The following is a 14,776-nucleotide window of genomic DNA, read 5'->3' as shown; positions in this document are numbered from 1 at the left end:
TCACCACCCTACTTCCTTCACTCCAGAGTAAACCTCTGAAGCAGTGTTAAGAGCAGGTGACGGGCTGGGCTCAAGGGGTTCCCTTTGTCTTCAGCATTTCTCTGGCCAGGTCTACAATTGTGCTGTCTCTAAGGAAGGGAATTATCAGGGGCACATGGGCGCATATTTCTGCTGAAAAACTAGACAAAGAAGATAAACATACAGGGAGAAAGGTGTCAGAAAGTTGGTTTTTCCGTGTTCGTGTGTTTAAGAACGTTACAGTCAAGGCAGCGTTCGGACAGAATGCCTGTGAAGTCCAGGGCCAGTAAATGCACATTTGCTGGCCACCGTGAGGCCTGGGGCATCTCGGGCTGCGGAACATACAAGGCTCCTTCCCACACAGCTTTAAGTCCCGGGAGGTGGGCACTACCACCTCCACCTTTGACACCAGACAATGCCTGGTACACAGGAAGCGTCCTATAAGAATGAGCCGACTATTGCGATGTTCAAATGATCAATGTTGTTACTGCAATTGCTGATAGGAGAGACGTGGAATTTAGATCCAGAAAGGCTGGGTGCTCTGCTGGCCTCACTCGGCCAGTAGGTGGGAGAGACAGGCCTGCATCCAGCTGTTTGGGCTCCTGCCCTGCTTCATCCAGCTGCCCTCGGCTGCCTCGACCACAGATTTAAGCCTTTTCCAAGTTAAGAAGGGGATGTGGCCCATTAAACCCGTGCTGCCTAAGCTCTGCCATGCTTAAAAACCAAAAAGAGAAGGAAAGCACAGTGGGAAGGTGGCTGCCTATTTAAGAGCACTGAAGTATCTGTCACCTAGTAATATTTTTATTTTTCATGATGACTTAACTGGAAAAAGTCTTAACTTCTTCCTACCCATGGGGCACAGGAAAAGCAGAAATGAAAGCCTAGAGCAGAAATCAGCCCCCCAGGCACTTTTCCTCCAAAAAACCAAAGGTACCTTGGAAGATTTTATAGAAGTCGCAGCCTCACGCTGCCTAGCACTTCTCTCCTTCCTGCCCCCAAGCCATCATTCTGTCACCTTCTTGAGAAAGGGATCGTGGGCTGCTTGCCACGGAAAATAGCCCACTTCTAAGTGGTGATGCGTGACAGAATGTCTCGGCTTCCAGCAGGTACTGAGCTGAGCCATGCCAGAGAGCCTTTTATTGCAAGTTTCTCTGGACTGAGGAAGAAATTTCCTCTGAGCACTCTGAGAAGTAATCTTATAGATCAAAATTATACAAGGGAGCACACGGCTAAGAAGATGAAGTCCTTGCTGGACCCAAGCCAGCGTGTCCCATGTGATAATTCTCAACAAATCTTTGGGCTCTTTCTTGGATCACATCCCCACAGGGGAGGTCAATATGGAGAGAAGTGACATTCCTACACTGCTTCCTGGTTTATAAAATGTTCTTACATACCCTAGATCTTCACAACAATCCAGGAAGGAAACGGGCATTACTGCATTGTTTTAAAGGTATGAATACTAGCATTGCCCAAAGTAGCATTGTGCAGGGTCCTTGTACAGCTCTAGGGGATGCTATTCACATATTCTGTGCAGTGTACAACCTTGGCAACTGCTCACAGCAGCACTGTATGATGGCTAGTACGTGTCAGAGTCAAGATTCTGACCCTGTGCTTCCAACCCCAAATGCCCTGTCAGTTCAGCAGGCTTGCCCTCAGGAGCACAGGACAGGGCAGCTCTCGGTGACTGATGAGTGAATGGAGTGAACAATCTTGCTCTTGTCTTTGCCTTTGTTTACTATAACCTCCTCAATTAAAAAAAAAAAAAAAGAGAGGAGCCTCTACCCTCTCTAAATATGGTCTCTGCCCTCTCGAGGTGCTCACAGGTGAAAACTCTCCAACACAGAGTAGTGTGGGGTAAACCAGGAGACAGCGTCAGTAGCGGGAGGGGAATCAGAAAAGCCTGGTGGAGAAGCAGCTTGGGAACCGCCTTCAGAGCCAGAGCCAGGGACAGAGAGAAGTGAAGGTGGTGAAATCTGAGTTGCTGGAGTGGCAGGCAGGGCAAGCATAGCGCAAGACAAAGGCAAGGAGGACACAGGGAGCGACCCAGGCTGGTGGGACACGAGTGGGGCTGGTTGTCCACAGCCCCAACACCAGGCAGGTGAGGTCTGAGGTCTGAATGAATGCAGTCAGGCTGTGGCGGGGCACAAAGGTGTGATCTGAGGAGCAAGGGGCCCAAGGAGGTCTTTGGAGAGATGAGTCGGCTACCTGAACAACCGGGCTGAGGCTATAGAAAAGCCTGGTCAAGGAAGACAGTCAAGTAAGGGCTGGGCACCAAAGCCTGATACCTGCCAGGCTGCAGCCCAGAAGGCCCAGGCCCAGCCCCATAAGTGAGAATGCAGGCGTGCGAAGAGAGGACCACGCTTAACACTCAGCTCCAGAGGACCTGCTGGGGAGCTGATCCTGACCACGGACTTCACCTGGAGTAAGATGACCCAGAGCCCAGCTCAGCGTTCTCAGGGTCTGTCTCTCTGTGAAGTCCTAGAGGAGGCACTCGCACTACAGAAAACCTCCAGGAGGCAGGAGTTCCCCAAGTGCCCTGTGTGTCTGCCTGCACACGCTGTTCATTAACTTCAGTGACACAGCCACCATGGTGGATGTAGAAAAGCACATCCAATTAGCCAGGCCTACATGAATATTTGCACTCTTAAATCTTTTGCATTTCGAAAGGGTTAAAGCTTATTATTAGCATATAATTTACAGTCCTTTCTCCCAGGAAAGGAATAATGCACAGTAAATGCCACATTCATTTTAATAATACATGTTACAGTCTGTGCCCAACATCTGCACAAAGGTAAAGGAGACAGATTTTTTTGACATGTCCCACTCTGCCATCTAAACACAGGCTTCTTGTTTCTTAAGTGACGGAAGGTTTAATCAAGAAAGCAGGCAATTCATCAATCGAAACAAGGCAGCGTGCGTGCGCCTGACAGCACACACATGGTTGTGTACGGAGCAAACCTGGCCACCTGTCAGCCGCACCTTTTACATCAGGATATACAAATACACCATGTGATCAATTCCCCATCCGTTCCCATTCATTTCTTCTTTTTCTTAGTCTATTTTTCTTTATACTTGATTTTGTTGTCAGTCAGGGCAAGAGGAGATGGATAGATAAGGGTTCTTATAGGGGATGATAAAAATGGTTCTTATAGGTGATGATAAAAATGTATCTGCCTTTAAAATGACTTCTTTCCTCCTTGGTTCAAGCACAATTATTATAAATACCTTTTCACTTCATTCGGGAATTTTCCCATATGCTATTATCAGTGGCGGTGCCAAACTGATGTTCCTGTCTCAGATCCTGGCCCACCTTCCCATACGCTCACCCACTACCAATTGAGCCAGTTGTCGGGGTTTATGAAAATCCTCTGTGGCGTGAAGAACCTCAGGGAAGCCGGGGTCGGAAATGCAATGCCACCCCGAGCCACGAGAACATATCCACTGAAAGGCCACAGGGACACCTGTGAAAGCAGAGGCTAACACTACTCAGGGTCTTGCACCAGAAGACAGCGGCCCTTTCCCTCCTTGCTGGTTATCAGGAGCACACTCACTCAGCCCACACCCTCACCCTAGCACAGGGAAAAGGAGAACCACAGGCACACCCAGAATGTGGATGCAAATTCTGCAGCATCAAACCATGAACATTACAACATGCCAAACAGTTGTGTCAGCACACCTGACACAGGAGAGAACAGTGCTTCTCAAGTACCCTATTGTTTTGAGTCTTTTACCCTTCCTTTTCCCAACCCTGCAGTGCTTTCTGATCATTAAAGTATTAAATTTATTCTCAATTTTCCGGGTGAGTTTTTTTTTTTTTTCCTAATTGAGAGACAGAAATCATGTAATCACTGCAAATGAAAGGAAAATATGTTTGGAATTGTTTGGTATGCTGTAGATGAGTTTTTAAATGATCACATTGTAAGATACACATTTTTTTCATCATAAGATGAAAAGCTGGTGGCAGAAATTTTATCCAATTGGATGAAATATATAAATCATGAATTTCATAATACTGATAATTAAATGTCCATCTTCCAATTTAAATGAGGACTAGATTAAAACTGCATGGAGAAGGCTGATATTCAGAAATCATTAATTATTTTTAATTGCTTTGTGCTTTCCTACTCCAATGTCAGAGCTACATGGCTCACCCACGGTTCTGAGTTACAGATAAAATCCTCCTTCTCTCTGTACAAGGGGCCATGATCCAAACTGACGAGATGATGGACACTGACTTGACCACAACGACATCTTTCCTGGTGTCAAACATCCTGAAAGGGGGGCTGGTATTTTAAAAAGCGAACAGCTGTGGAGGGCAATAAGCTGGCTTTTCCAGTAATCAAAAAGAAAACTGAAAAAAAAAAATGCTGAAGGCAGAGTGGCCAATGCACCCCAGTCTGCCCGGACAGATCCAGGTTAAGGCTTCTGTCCTGGGACAATTGTGTGTCCCCTTCACTTTTATAGTCAGCCTAATGCTGATGGATAAATGAAGATGTCAGTGAGCCAATCTGTCGAGGTCCTAAAGAGGAAAGCAATCCTACCCCACAGCTCACCGCACTGTGTGGCTTTGCGGCGTTTCTGCATGGTGGCTCACCCTGCGTTCATGGGGTGTTTGAGATTTTTTGGTTTTATTATATGCCAGTTTTAATAGGTATTTGCTTAATTTTATTATGTCGTTTTCTTCAAGAGAGAAAAAATAAGCTTTCTTTGGTTAAAAACTGTGCACTCGGAGATAGAAATCAGATTATAACAACAAATACAACAAGAGAATAGTATGGTGTGGTTTCCCATCCTATGGTCCCCTGTATGTTAAGCAAAACCTGCCATAAGACAAAAAACCTTCCTAGGTTAGAAAAGCCGCACTGCGCTCTCCTTGGCGGCGCCTCTCCGTACAGGAAGCCTCTGGTGCAGCAGGTTTGGGCAGCGGGTTGGGGAAGATCTGTCTTTCCTGACATTCCCCGAGGTCTCCAGCCCCATAAGGTGCCTGACGCCCACCACAAGAACATTTCTTAAGAAACATCTCACTCAACTTTCAGACATTTTAGGTTCATTTCAAACAAGTAGATGTCTGCCCAATACACGGAGATATATATATATATATATATATATATATATATATGCGCTATTCTTATCAAACTTACAGTTATAATTATTGAAAAGCAATTGCTATGTTGTTTACAGCATTTTATGGAGCCCTCCTTCCCTGCCTCCAGGTTATAAATATTTACATTTCTCTCATTCATGTCCAGCGGCCTCTGAGATTTCTACTAGTTTTAATATGTATCCGTAGGACTAACACTCATATGGCAATAATGTGGGAAAGTGCAGAAATAAAGAAATAAAGAAAACAAAAGCAGTCATTTCGGCGGCAGAGGTTTTTTTGCTCATTTTATTCAGTTTTCCAAGGAATGCATATGTGGGAGTCAGTGCTGACCCACGGGGCCCTGTTTATGAGGAAGGACAGCTCTTCGGGCTCAAGAGAATAGTTCAATTCTTCCAAAGCAACTAGCTTGTTTCTCTCTTATCCCTAAGGGACAGCCCTCTCTGCTTCAGAACCTAATCTAGATATCCCCTGCAAACAGCCACGCCCACTTTCTATCCTGTTTCCATTCACTTGTGTTTCCTCACTTCCGTTTCCATTTGGCCATATGTATTTCTGGAGCTACCTTAAATCCTTCTAGAATAGATGAAAGAGAAATGAATGAATGGGCAGACATCTAAACATATAAAAAATTCAAAGAAAAGAAAGGTAGGGTGGCACCATTTGGGACTAAAATAGAAGACTTTTCAGGAAAGATAAGATGTTCTTAAGAAAACTAACAGCCACTAAGAGTCCTGACCAGGAAATCCCAGGGTTGGGACTGGAGTAGAACTTAGAGAAATCCACATGACCCGGAAGAGGTCTCTCCGAAGACGTAAGATCTTAAAGGCATGCTCAAAAAACCAAAAGCACAAAGCTACAGGGGTCACACCAGTGAGACCAGCACCAGGAAAGCTACAGTCAGCAAGGTAAGAAACATCAAAAAAGATTGTTTTTAAATATTTTGTTTAGAGCAAGAAAGAGGGTGCAAAGCACCCATGGCTTAGGAGTGATGACCCTAACCGGGGTTGGCAAATGTTTTCTGTAAAGGGCCAGAGAGTAAATATTTAGGATGTGTGGGCCATCCGGTGTTGGCTGCACACAGCTAACTCTGCCATTGGAATGTGAAGCAGCTAAGGACCATTTGTCAAGGACTGGGCATGGCTGTGTTGCAATAAAACTTTATTTATTTACAAACATTAAAGTTTTTCATATAATTTTCACATGTCCCTAAATATTACTCTTTTTATTTTTGTCCAACTATTTAAATATATTAAAACCATCCTTGGCTTGCAGGTCATACAAAACAGGCTGTGGATGGGATTGGGCCATAGGCTTTAGTTTGCCAACCCTAATCCAGATGGATAACAGAGTGAGCCAAGCCAAGCGACCATCATTTTATCTTTTTAGGGAAAACCATCTTCAAACCCTACAGAGCGACACAGTGATGGGGAACGTGAAGAGCAAGGAAGGCAGGGAGGTGGCTGGAGCAGCCCACTGCTTGCCTGACCAGTCCACATCCAGAGGGACAGCAGGATGTAAAGGATGGTGCTGGAATTACAGACAGTGATCTCTGAGGAACTCGAGTGAAAAGGTGATTTCAGGGGACTGGATAACAGGGGGAAAAAAATCATATTTTCTAAAACGGACAATAAGAAAATTATTGATCTGTGGTCTGGAAATGATCTGCAGTAAACTTTGAAAGCATATTATGAGTCAGAGGCGGCTCGTGAGCGCTCAGGAGAAAATGGTGATCCTGCAGGCCAGCAGGGTTTACCAAGAACATGACACGTTCACATCAGGTCTATATTTTTTCTTACTGTAAAAGCAACACATGCTATTATGGAAAATGAGTAACTGCAAAGAGGCCAAAAAAAGAGGAAAGTCCCAAGAAAATCACTATAAACACTTAGGCGTGGACCTTTCCAGACCTTTAGATGTATTTTTTGTTAATTTAAAAAAATTAATTACTTTTTTTAAGAGACAAGATCCATGTTCCCCAGGCAGGAGTGCACAGCTATTTACAAAGGCCATCATAATAGCGCATTACAGCCTCGAACTCCTGGCCTCAAGGGATTTTCCCTCCTAAGTCTCCCGAGTAGCTGGGACTACAGGCATGTACCACCACTCCCAGCTTAGATGTAATTTTTAAAATGAGATCACACTGCACATTCTGACTTGTTACCTGTTTTTCTTTCCACTTAACAATATTCATATATATCTTTTAATCTAAGTCATCACTTCTGGATGGCTGAAAAGTTAAGGCTACTGTATGGTTGTTTTGTAATTTAAGCATTCGTCTTTGTTTGGGGCATTTAAGATCTATCCACCTCTCGCCCCTGTCTTGAAGTATTATTTTTGAGAAGTGGCAGTGCTTATCCTTGTGGATAAATCTTTTTGCACATCTGTATTTTCTAGGAGATACTGCTAGGACAAGTGTGAGGATGGATGCTGGCTTCGTGGCCGTTTGGATTAGGGTACAAGAGAGCAGAGCGCAGGCCACAAGTATCTCAGGATTTCAGGACTGAGTTAGAAGGAGCTCCTCATCCCACTTCTGTGGTCAAGAGAGAGATATGACTGGACTGTGTAGAACACCTGGCAGATTTTGGCCGGCAGAATGCGCAGTATCTCAAATCGCTGGGTGGATGTGAAAAAACAGGAAGACAGAGCCCATCTTAACGAGGAAGCATCTCACAGGGATGGGTGGGCTGGTAGGAGGTGGTGGTCCCGGACACCGCAGGCATTCAAGCAGCAAATCAGGATGGCTACCTGGCCCAGGGGTCTGGGAGGGTACTCCTGTGCAAGGCAGACAGGGGGCTAAATGCTTTCCTTCATCTCTTCCTTCCTTCCATGACCACATCATGAGCACTGCTGTGTGCCAGGGATGGCAACTATGTGCCATGTCTCACCCTTAGCAGGCATGGTGGGAGCAACCGTCTTAGTGAAAGATACAGGAAAACGGATCTACTAGCAGGTATACCACTGAGCGAACATTTAAAAGTTAATACACTTTAACAACCATACATACACGTTAAGTGTGGGCTGTTTTTCAAATTTCTAATTACACTGTTCTGAAATCTACTTCTCTTAGGAAGGGACGGAACACTAAGGGAGCAGTAATCGAATGTCTTCAGGAGGGACACAGGGCACGCCAGGAGTCTGCACCAAAGGCTCAGCTCCTGAAGTCTGCAGTGAACCTGTGCCAGGGCCAGTTCAGAGGCGGAATGGTTTGATGATTCGTTTCATTATCAGCAGAACTCCAGCTATCAAGGCATCGGTACTGGGCAAGGGCTAGGGTCTGGGGCACACTTTGCCTTAACTGTTTTTGGAAGAAACCAGTGTGGAAACCCTAACTTCACAATACCAAACTGAGATAGGCCACTCGGTGCCAAATACCGTTCATATGGGGGTGAGGGGGGTGGTCTCTGCTCCCCTCCTAGCCAGAACGACTCGCAGGCAGGCTGCCAGTGGGCGGGCGGGCAGGCTTCCCAGTTGCACCATAGTTGCCCAGTGCTGAGCTTGCAGGCCTTATGGAGCCAGCAGGTCCTGCAGGGTATTTCTGGCAGCAACACAACGAAGCGGTCCTAGACCCTGGCAGAGCAATTTGGTGCTTGCAGCCGCTGAGGAGGCCTGAAACTGCCTGCTGCCGGGGGCTGCAGCCTCAGCTGCCTCTGTTGGGAAGATAAAATCCAATTGACTGCCACTTACATAAATGTAACAGGAAGTTTCTGAATGGCTTCCCCTGTGTCTCGAGGCTGTTACCTTGGTATTGCTAAACTAACAGCTGAAATGAACCCAGACAACACCTCATCAAAGCTGCGGGGCGAGGAAGCAGCGGTCCAGAGGCAGACAGCGGTGTTCCTGCCAAACCATAGGAGATTTCACTCTGTGGCTCTTTCCTGCAGAAACGCCGACAGCTGGGAAAGCCATCAGAGAACACAGGTAAAGTGGGTGTAGCCGAACGCTGTGGCTGGAAAAAGATCTGCGAGCTGCAGAAAAAAAGTCATCCGTTTTGATGGAGCTTCCCTTGTGTGCATTCTGAATGGGGGCGCCCTGCCGGGTTCCACAGGCCTGTTCTGTACCTCTATGCCACTAAGCATCTGGGGAAATATTCAGCTTTTCTACAAAATAGGTCATCTTTCCACACTTGTTATGCTCCTTGTCGACTCTGCTGAAATAGCCACAGCACAAAAGAAATTCTCCCTGGAGATGCTGTTCTTAGACAAACACGTTCGCTCTCCCCTTGGAGAGCCTGGCTCCTGGAGTGGAGCCAGGGACGGGGGCTTAAGAACATCCCCGTTCCTCCCCTTCCCAGCAGGAATGTCACCCAGTAATGGAACAACTGGCTTTTGCTTATACTTCCAAACCTATTAGGGAGTGATCATAACGCGAAAAACTAATACTGACAAGAATTATGCCATTGTTCTATTTCATCTATTTAGTAACCTGTAGTTGCAATTTTTAGACAAAAGATTACCTTTTAAATAACCGATTCATTATGGTACATGAATGAATGCCATGTTCCTGTGTTCAAAATGTCACTCACCATTAAGGGTGTGTGCTGGTAAGTGGCACCGATTTGCCACTTTCCCCTTACATACAAACACCCCTGACTGGCGGCCCAGGATAATCGGAGGCGAGTTTTGTGGGTTTCCTTGGCTCTTAGCAAGTCACCTGTGCTGCCAAGCACCTAATGAATCTCAATTCTGTAATAAGGCTTGTAAGTTTTCCCCTCCCTGGGTGAAGGTGAAAAGGAAAACTAGGACTGATGAAGTTCCCGCCAAGGTAACACTATCAATTTCAAGGCCGAGTTCAGAAACCACAGACTCATGCTCCAGGGGTGTGAGGGGAGACCGCCAGTGTACCCGCTGGCCACAAACCTGGCTGTGAGAAATGAGAGGTGAGGACAGACTTGGATATGGGAGGGTGAGCCGACCAGGGCTCAGCTCGGCGCTGCTCTCGAGGCCCCGTGGGAAGCCTGCCGGGGTCTGGCAGGTGAACAATGTGGCGAGTATTCTCTGGAAACCTCCCTTCAAGTCTGTGAAATCCACACATTGTTTTTCATCATTAGTTTCAAAACATGCTGAGTATTTGGCCCTTCTCTAAGTTCCGAGGCGACACAAAGGAAAGGGAAGGCCTGGTCCCTGCAGGGAACAGGCCTCTTGCAGGGAAGAAAAGAGAGGTAAGGCAGACAGATCCCATGAGAAGGCAGAGAACGTGTGGAAGGAGGTGGTGCCCGGGACGCAGACTCCGTAGCTGGCCTGCACAGTGGCTCCACGTACCTGATATGGCATACAAATTGGAGTGCTGGTACTCGTAGTCCGTCCGGGTGCTGTTCCTGCCTCGGAAGGTGGCAGGAAGTGTTAGAGAGATGTGCCTGAGGAACAGAAGGAGGAGAGAAAGGAGGTTACAGGAGCATTCCGCAAGACTCAGGAAGCACTGACACCATCAACAGCTGAAATGCAGCACAGAGCAGCGGGCAGAGATGGTGGCTCTGGCCAGCGCCTCCTTCTCCATCAAGCGTGACTCCTCCACCGGGCTCAAGTCCTCTCAAGGAATTTGAAAGTTTCTAGATATCACAGCCACCTTTTTTTCCCCATACTAGAAAGGACATCCAAGAGGAAGAAAGTATGTCCCAAGCCTTACAGCAGGCCCAAGATATTCTGTGGGGTGGCGGTTTGATCCAGATCTCTGCCCACTGGGCAAAATGCACCAGTGGGACCGTAACACCCAGGCACTGAACACCAGCCTTGGTTTATTCCAGGAGCCATGCAAATGCTTCCATTCCTACACCGCAGGGCTGCTGAGGATCACTGCACATGAAGCCCTTTGTAAATAAAGGTGTTGGGAATTACTACTGCCTTATGAGTTCAGGAGACTAATGACCTCTGAAAATCAGAATGGCACATCGCTCTCAACTGCTGTGTCTGTGTGTTCCCCCTCAGGCAGCGCACACAGTAGGTGCTCAGGAAAGCACCTTCCAGACAGACACAGCACGGTCTTTGATGGCTCAGGCGTGAGCCATTAAAGCTTACAAAGAACACACAGCCTAAGTGAGCATTTAGTCAAAAGTAAACAATCCATTTGGCATGGTCACCAGCTGCCTGTAGTGAATGCTGAAAAGAAAAATTAAACGAATAGGAAAATATTTAAAACCCAACAGGTCCGGGGGAAAAAACAAGAACAAAACCTCTTGGTGGGATGACTGGAGGCTGTGCTGCAATAGCTCAGAGCCTAACCTGTGGCCACACCCGACATTTCCGAAAAGGAAGAGACTGGTGGAGGGAACGCTTATCACATAAAGTAAGCCGTCAATCACTGGGTGCCTTTTTCACACAGCACATGTGTGACCTTCTAGAATGACTGCTGTGCATAGACACTCCTGGCAGGGCCGGGCGCGGTGGCTCACGCCTGTAATCCCAGCACTCCGGGAGGCCGAGGCGGGTAGATCACCTGAGGTTGGGGGGGGTTTGACACCAGCCTGGCCAACATGGTGAAACCTTGTCTCTACTAATCCCAGCTACTCTGGAAGCTGAGGCAGGAGAATCGCTTGAACCTGTGAGGCGGAGGTTGCAGTGAGCTGAGATCATGCCATTGCACTCGAGCCTGGGCAACAGAGCAAAACTCTGTCTCAAAAAAAAAAGGGTCCTGGGAGGAAAGGCTCTCCAGGGAGGGGATCTTCCCACAGGTCCAGGATTGAGCTGGAAGCGGAATGACCCTTCCAGGGGCAAGGTGACCACCAAGGGCTGTGAAGGCATTGGGTCTGCCAGTCGCACAGTGAGAGCTCATGGCGGACACTCAGCCACGGCCCAGCCAGGCTGAACCAAGCACCAACTGTAGGCTCGGGACTTCGGGGAACCAGCAGACACATGCACAGCAAACGTGTCCACTGGGTGCACTGGCTTGCATGGAGGGAACCTGAATATTCTTTGTTACTGCTGCTAACTAAGGGTACAGAGGTGAGCTCCCTCAGCTCAGGCTGCAGGGAATAAAGGTGCAGAAACAAATCACAGTGCAATGTGACATGTGCTCGGGGAACAAGAAAAACTGAGTGCTGGTAAACATGAAAAGAAGGAACAATATATTCTGCTAAAGGGAATGGGGCTTCAGGACCCCTCAGGGATGTTACAGGAGTGAAAGGCACCCACCGGGGAGTCCGAGAGAGCCAGCACTTCCCCATAGGGTTAGGGCACACGTCGGAAGCGGAGCTAGAAATGCAGCCAGGGCCAGATGGAAAGGGCGCCAAACACCATTGCAAGAGGCTTGGGTTCAAACTCCTAGGATGGAGGTTCCTAAACTCCCGTCATGGCATTAATGAAGGCGTCAGTCACCTGGGAACTTGCTACGACACAGACTCAGAGGCCCTGACCCTGGGGAGTCCGATCCCGTGGGCCTGGCTGGGTGCAGCCCAGAAATCTACTTTGAACAAGCTCCAGCGGTGAATCTGAAGGCTGGCCAGGCCTGGGAACCCTGCGAGGGCGAGGAGCAGCTGTAGAAGGGTTCTCAGCAGTTCATCAATGTCTCTGACCACAGCACTTAGTCAATGAAGCTGAGCAAACAGAAGAGTGAATTATCGACTGTGGTTGTGGTTGAGCAGAACTGAAATGATGACAGGTGACCCTGCTGAGAGCATCACCAGGTGCCAGCCCTGGGACTGCAGGTGTCACACATCCTCCTGTGGCTCCTCACAACGCCCCTCGAGGCAGGTATGGGAGCAGTTACACATTATGCGCGGCCCAGGGTGTGTTGATAACATGGGGCCCTTATTCAAATGCTATCAAGAATTTCAAGACGGCAACAGCAGAGCATTAAACCCATGGTGGGGCCCTTCTGAGCACAGGGCCTTGTGTGTGTGACCAAAAGGATCTAGGGTTAGGTGCTGTAACTGCACTCACTGTACCAGTGAGGGAATTTCCAGGAGCCAGGAAAGTATTTTGCTTCATTTTGCCAGACTAAGATTTCTAAGCCTCCAAAGCCCTAAAAAGATGCACGCAACCTAACAAGGATGCAGAGCGATCTGTGCAGTCTAGTAAATACTCCAGGGGCTAGAAGCATTCAGGGAGGCTCACAGAGGAGGCAGGAGCATTAGCAGAACTTTGGGAGCCAGGTGGACATGGATGATGGCAAAGAGGACAGCCAGGAGGCAGAGGAGAAAATGGGGCCGGCTGAGCTGTTGGGTGGTCAAATATGCATCAACACAGATCTATGGGGGACTCAGTGGTGGCAGGACAGGCAGGGGGATACGAAAATATCCATAAAGTTACCCGAACACTTGCTTACGAGTGTGATAATTTCCTATGGAAAGTGGGAAGACTCAAGTGCTATGAAGGGCAGGGTAGGAGGAGGCTCCCTGGAAGGCTTCCCGGAGGAAGGGACATTGAGGTGGGAACTGAAGATAGGCAGAAATCAGAGAGATGCAGCAGGGAGGAGGGGTGTGCACCTGAGGCTCTGTGGGGAGTCTGACTTCCTCCAGACTTAGGAGGAAGCCAGGGTTGCCAGGCCTAGAAGGCCAGGAAGAAGGTGGGGCCAGGCCACGTGGAGCCCAGCATCGGTTCTGCCTTTCTCTGGAAGGATTTTTAAGCAGAAATGTGCCAAGATCCAATTTACAATTTCAAAACCCTGCCCGTCTGTGGGAGAGTGAGGAAATAAAACTAAGATGCCAGTGGGGATGGGAATGGTAGCAGCAAATGATCACGAGCCTACAATTATTCACCACCTACTTTGTGCAGAGACTTCATTCCTGTCAACATGACTTGCCACACACCCGCTAAATGGACAGTTTTGGGGAAATTTAGGACTTAAAAGATATATATGAGCAATAACAACAACAAAAAAGTATATGAACAACAGAGAAATCAAGGGGCCCGGCTCTCAAGCTGCCCCATGCAATACTGATGTCTGGGACCAAACTTGATTGTCCCTCCAGGGCCTCAGATTTTCCGTGGCTCGCCCTGCAACTCACCCCCTGCCCCAAGTTCTCTTCCTTCACTGGAAATGATTCTTTCTGCCCACCACTCCCGCCCCAACTCCCACTTCACCTCCAACCTTTGCGAGGTTGCTGTTTGCAAGGTTCCTGGCTTAGCTGTCTTCTCCCTCCACACACTTCCACATCGCCGGCACACCAGCCCCGTTTCCAGATTGTGCCTCTTGCCACTACTTACTTCCCCTCTCCTCCAGGAAGAGTGGAAGCCTTGTTAATCTCTGAACAGGCCTTGTTTTTCTCATGCATAGGACTAATTCTTTATCCATGCCACTCCCTCTTCCTAGGAATCTCCATTCTTCCTTACCTACTCTCCAAACTCCTATTCATACTTCAAGATCCCACCCAACCATCCCCTCTTTGGTAAAACCTTTCCTGGGCTTGCCCCAGACTGACTTGGATGCCCGAGTGTCTTCTCTCACCCCACTCCAGGTGTCACAAGACACTTTGGTCATCTGATACAAAATTGTCCCCAATGTGATTGTGACCTCCTCAGGAGCAGGGCCAAATATCATCAATTTTGTACTTCATTTTCTGGGATACTTTTTTGTCACAGGGTAGACAATTATTAACCATTTGTTGACCAAATCAAGTGCTGCAGTTGGCCCACGAAAACTCGTGGGTTTCTTTTTTGACATGAACTGCTGTTAGTCTCTATCATTTCTTTCTTTTTTTTTTTTTTTTTTTTTGAGACGGAG

At 47.8% G+C, this 14,776-nt stretch overlaps 1 protein-coding gene and 1 non-coding gene across 12 annotated transcripts in view; both read right to left on the bottom strand.

Moving 5' to 3' along the window:
- Positions 1–14,776, bottom strand: part of LOC105463931 (multivesicular body subunit 12B) — a 182,015-nt gene that overhangs the window by 74,421 nt on the left and 92,818 nt on the right. For 8 of the 11 annotated variants that reach the window (XM_011711371.3, XM_011711369.2, XM_011711367.3 and 5 more), the window contains one exon: positions 10,381–10,475. The exons of the other annotated variants lie outside the window; for them this stretch is intronic. In XM_011711371.3, the coding sequence (XP_011709673.2) occupies positions 10,381–10,475 (95 nt within the window). The remainder of the gene's footprint in view (positions 1–10,380; positions 10,476–14,776) is intronic. 11 annotated transcript variants of the gene reach the window in all.
- Positions 5,361–5,454, bottom strand: LOC112423521 (small nucleolar RNA SNORD116). Its single transcript, XR_003014001.1, has one exon. It is a non-coding gene; the product is annotated as a small nucleolar RNA SNORD116 (small nucleolar RNA).

This window comes from Macaca nemestrina, chromosome 14, assembly GCF_043159975.1.
Source record: "Macaca nemestrina isolate mMacNem1 chromosome 14, mMacNem.hap1, whole genome shotgun sequence".
NCBI classification, from domain to species: Eukaryota; Metazoa; Chordata; class Mammalia; order Primates; family Cercopithecidae; genus Macaca; species Macaca nemestrina.
This window is presented reverse-complemented; position numbering and strand designations above follow the sequence as displayed.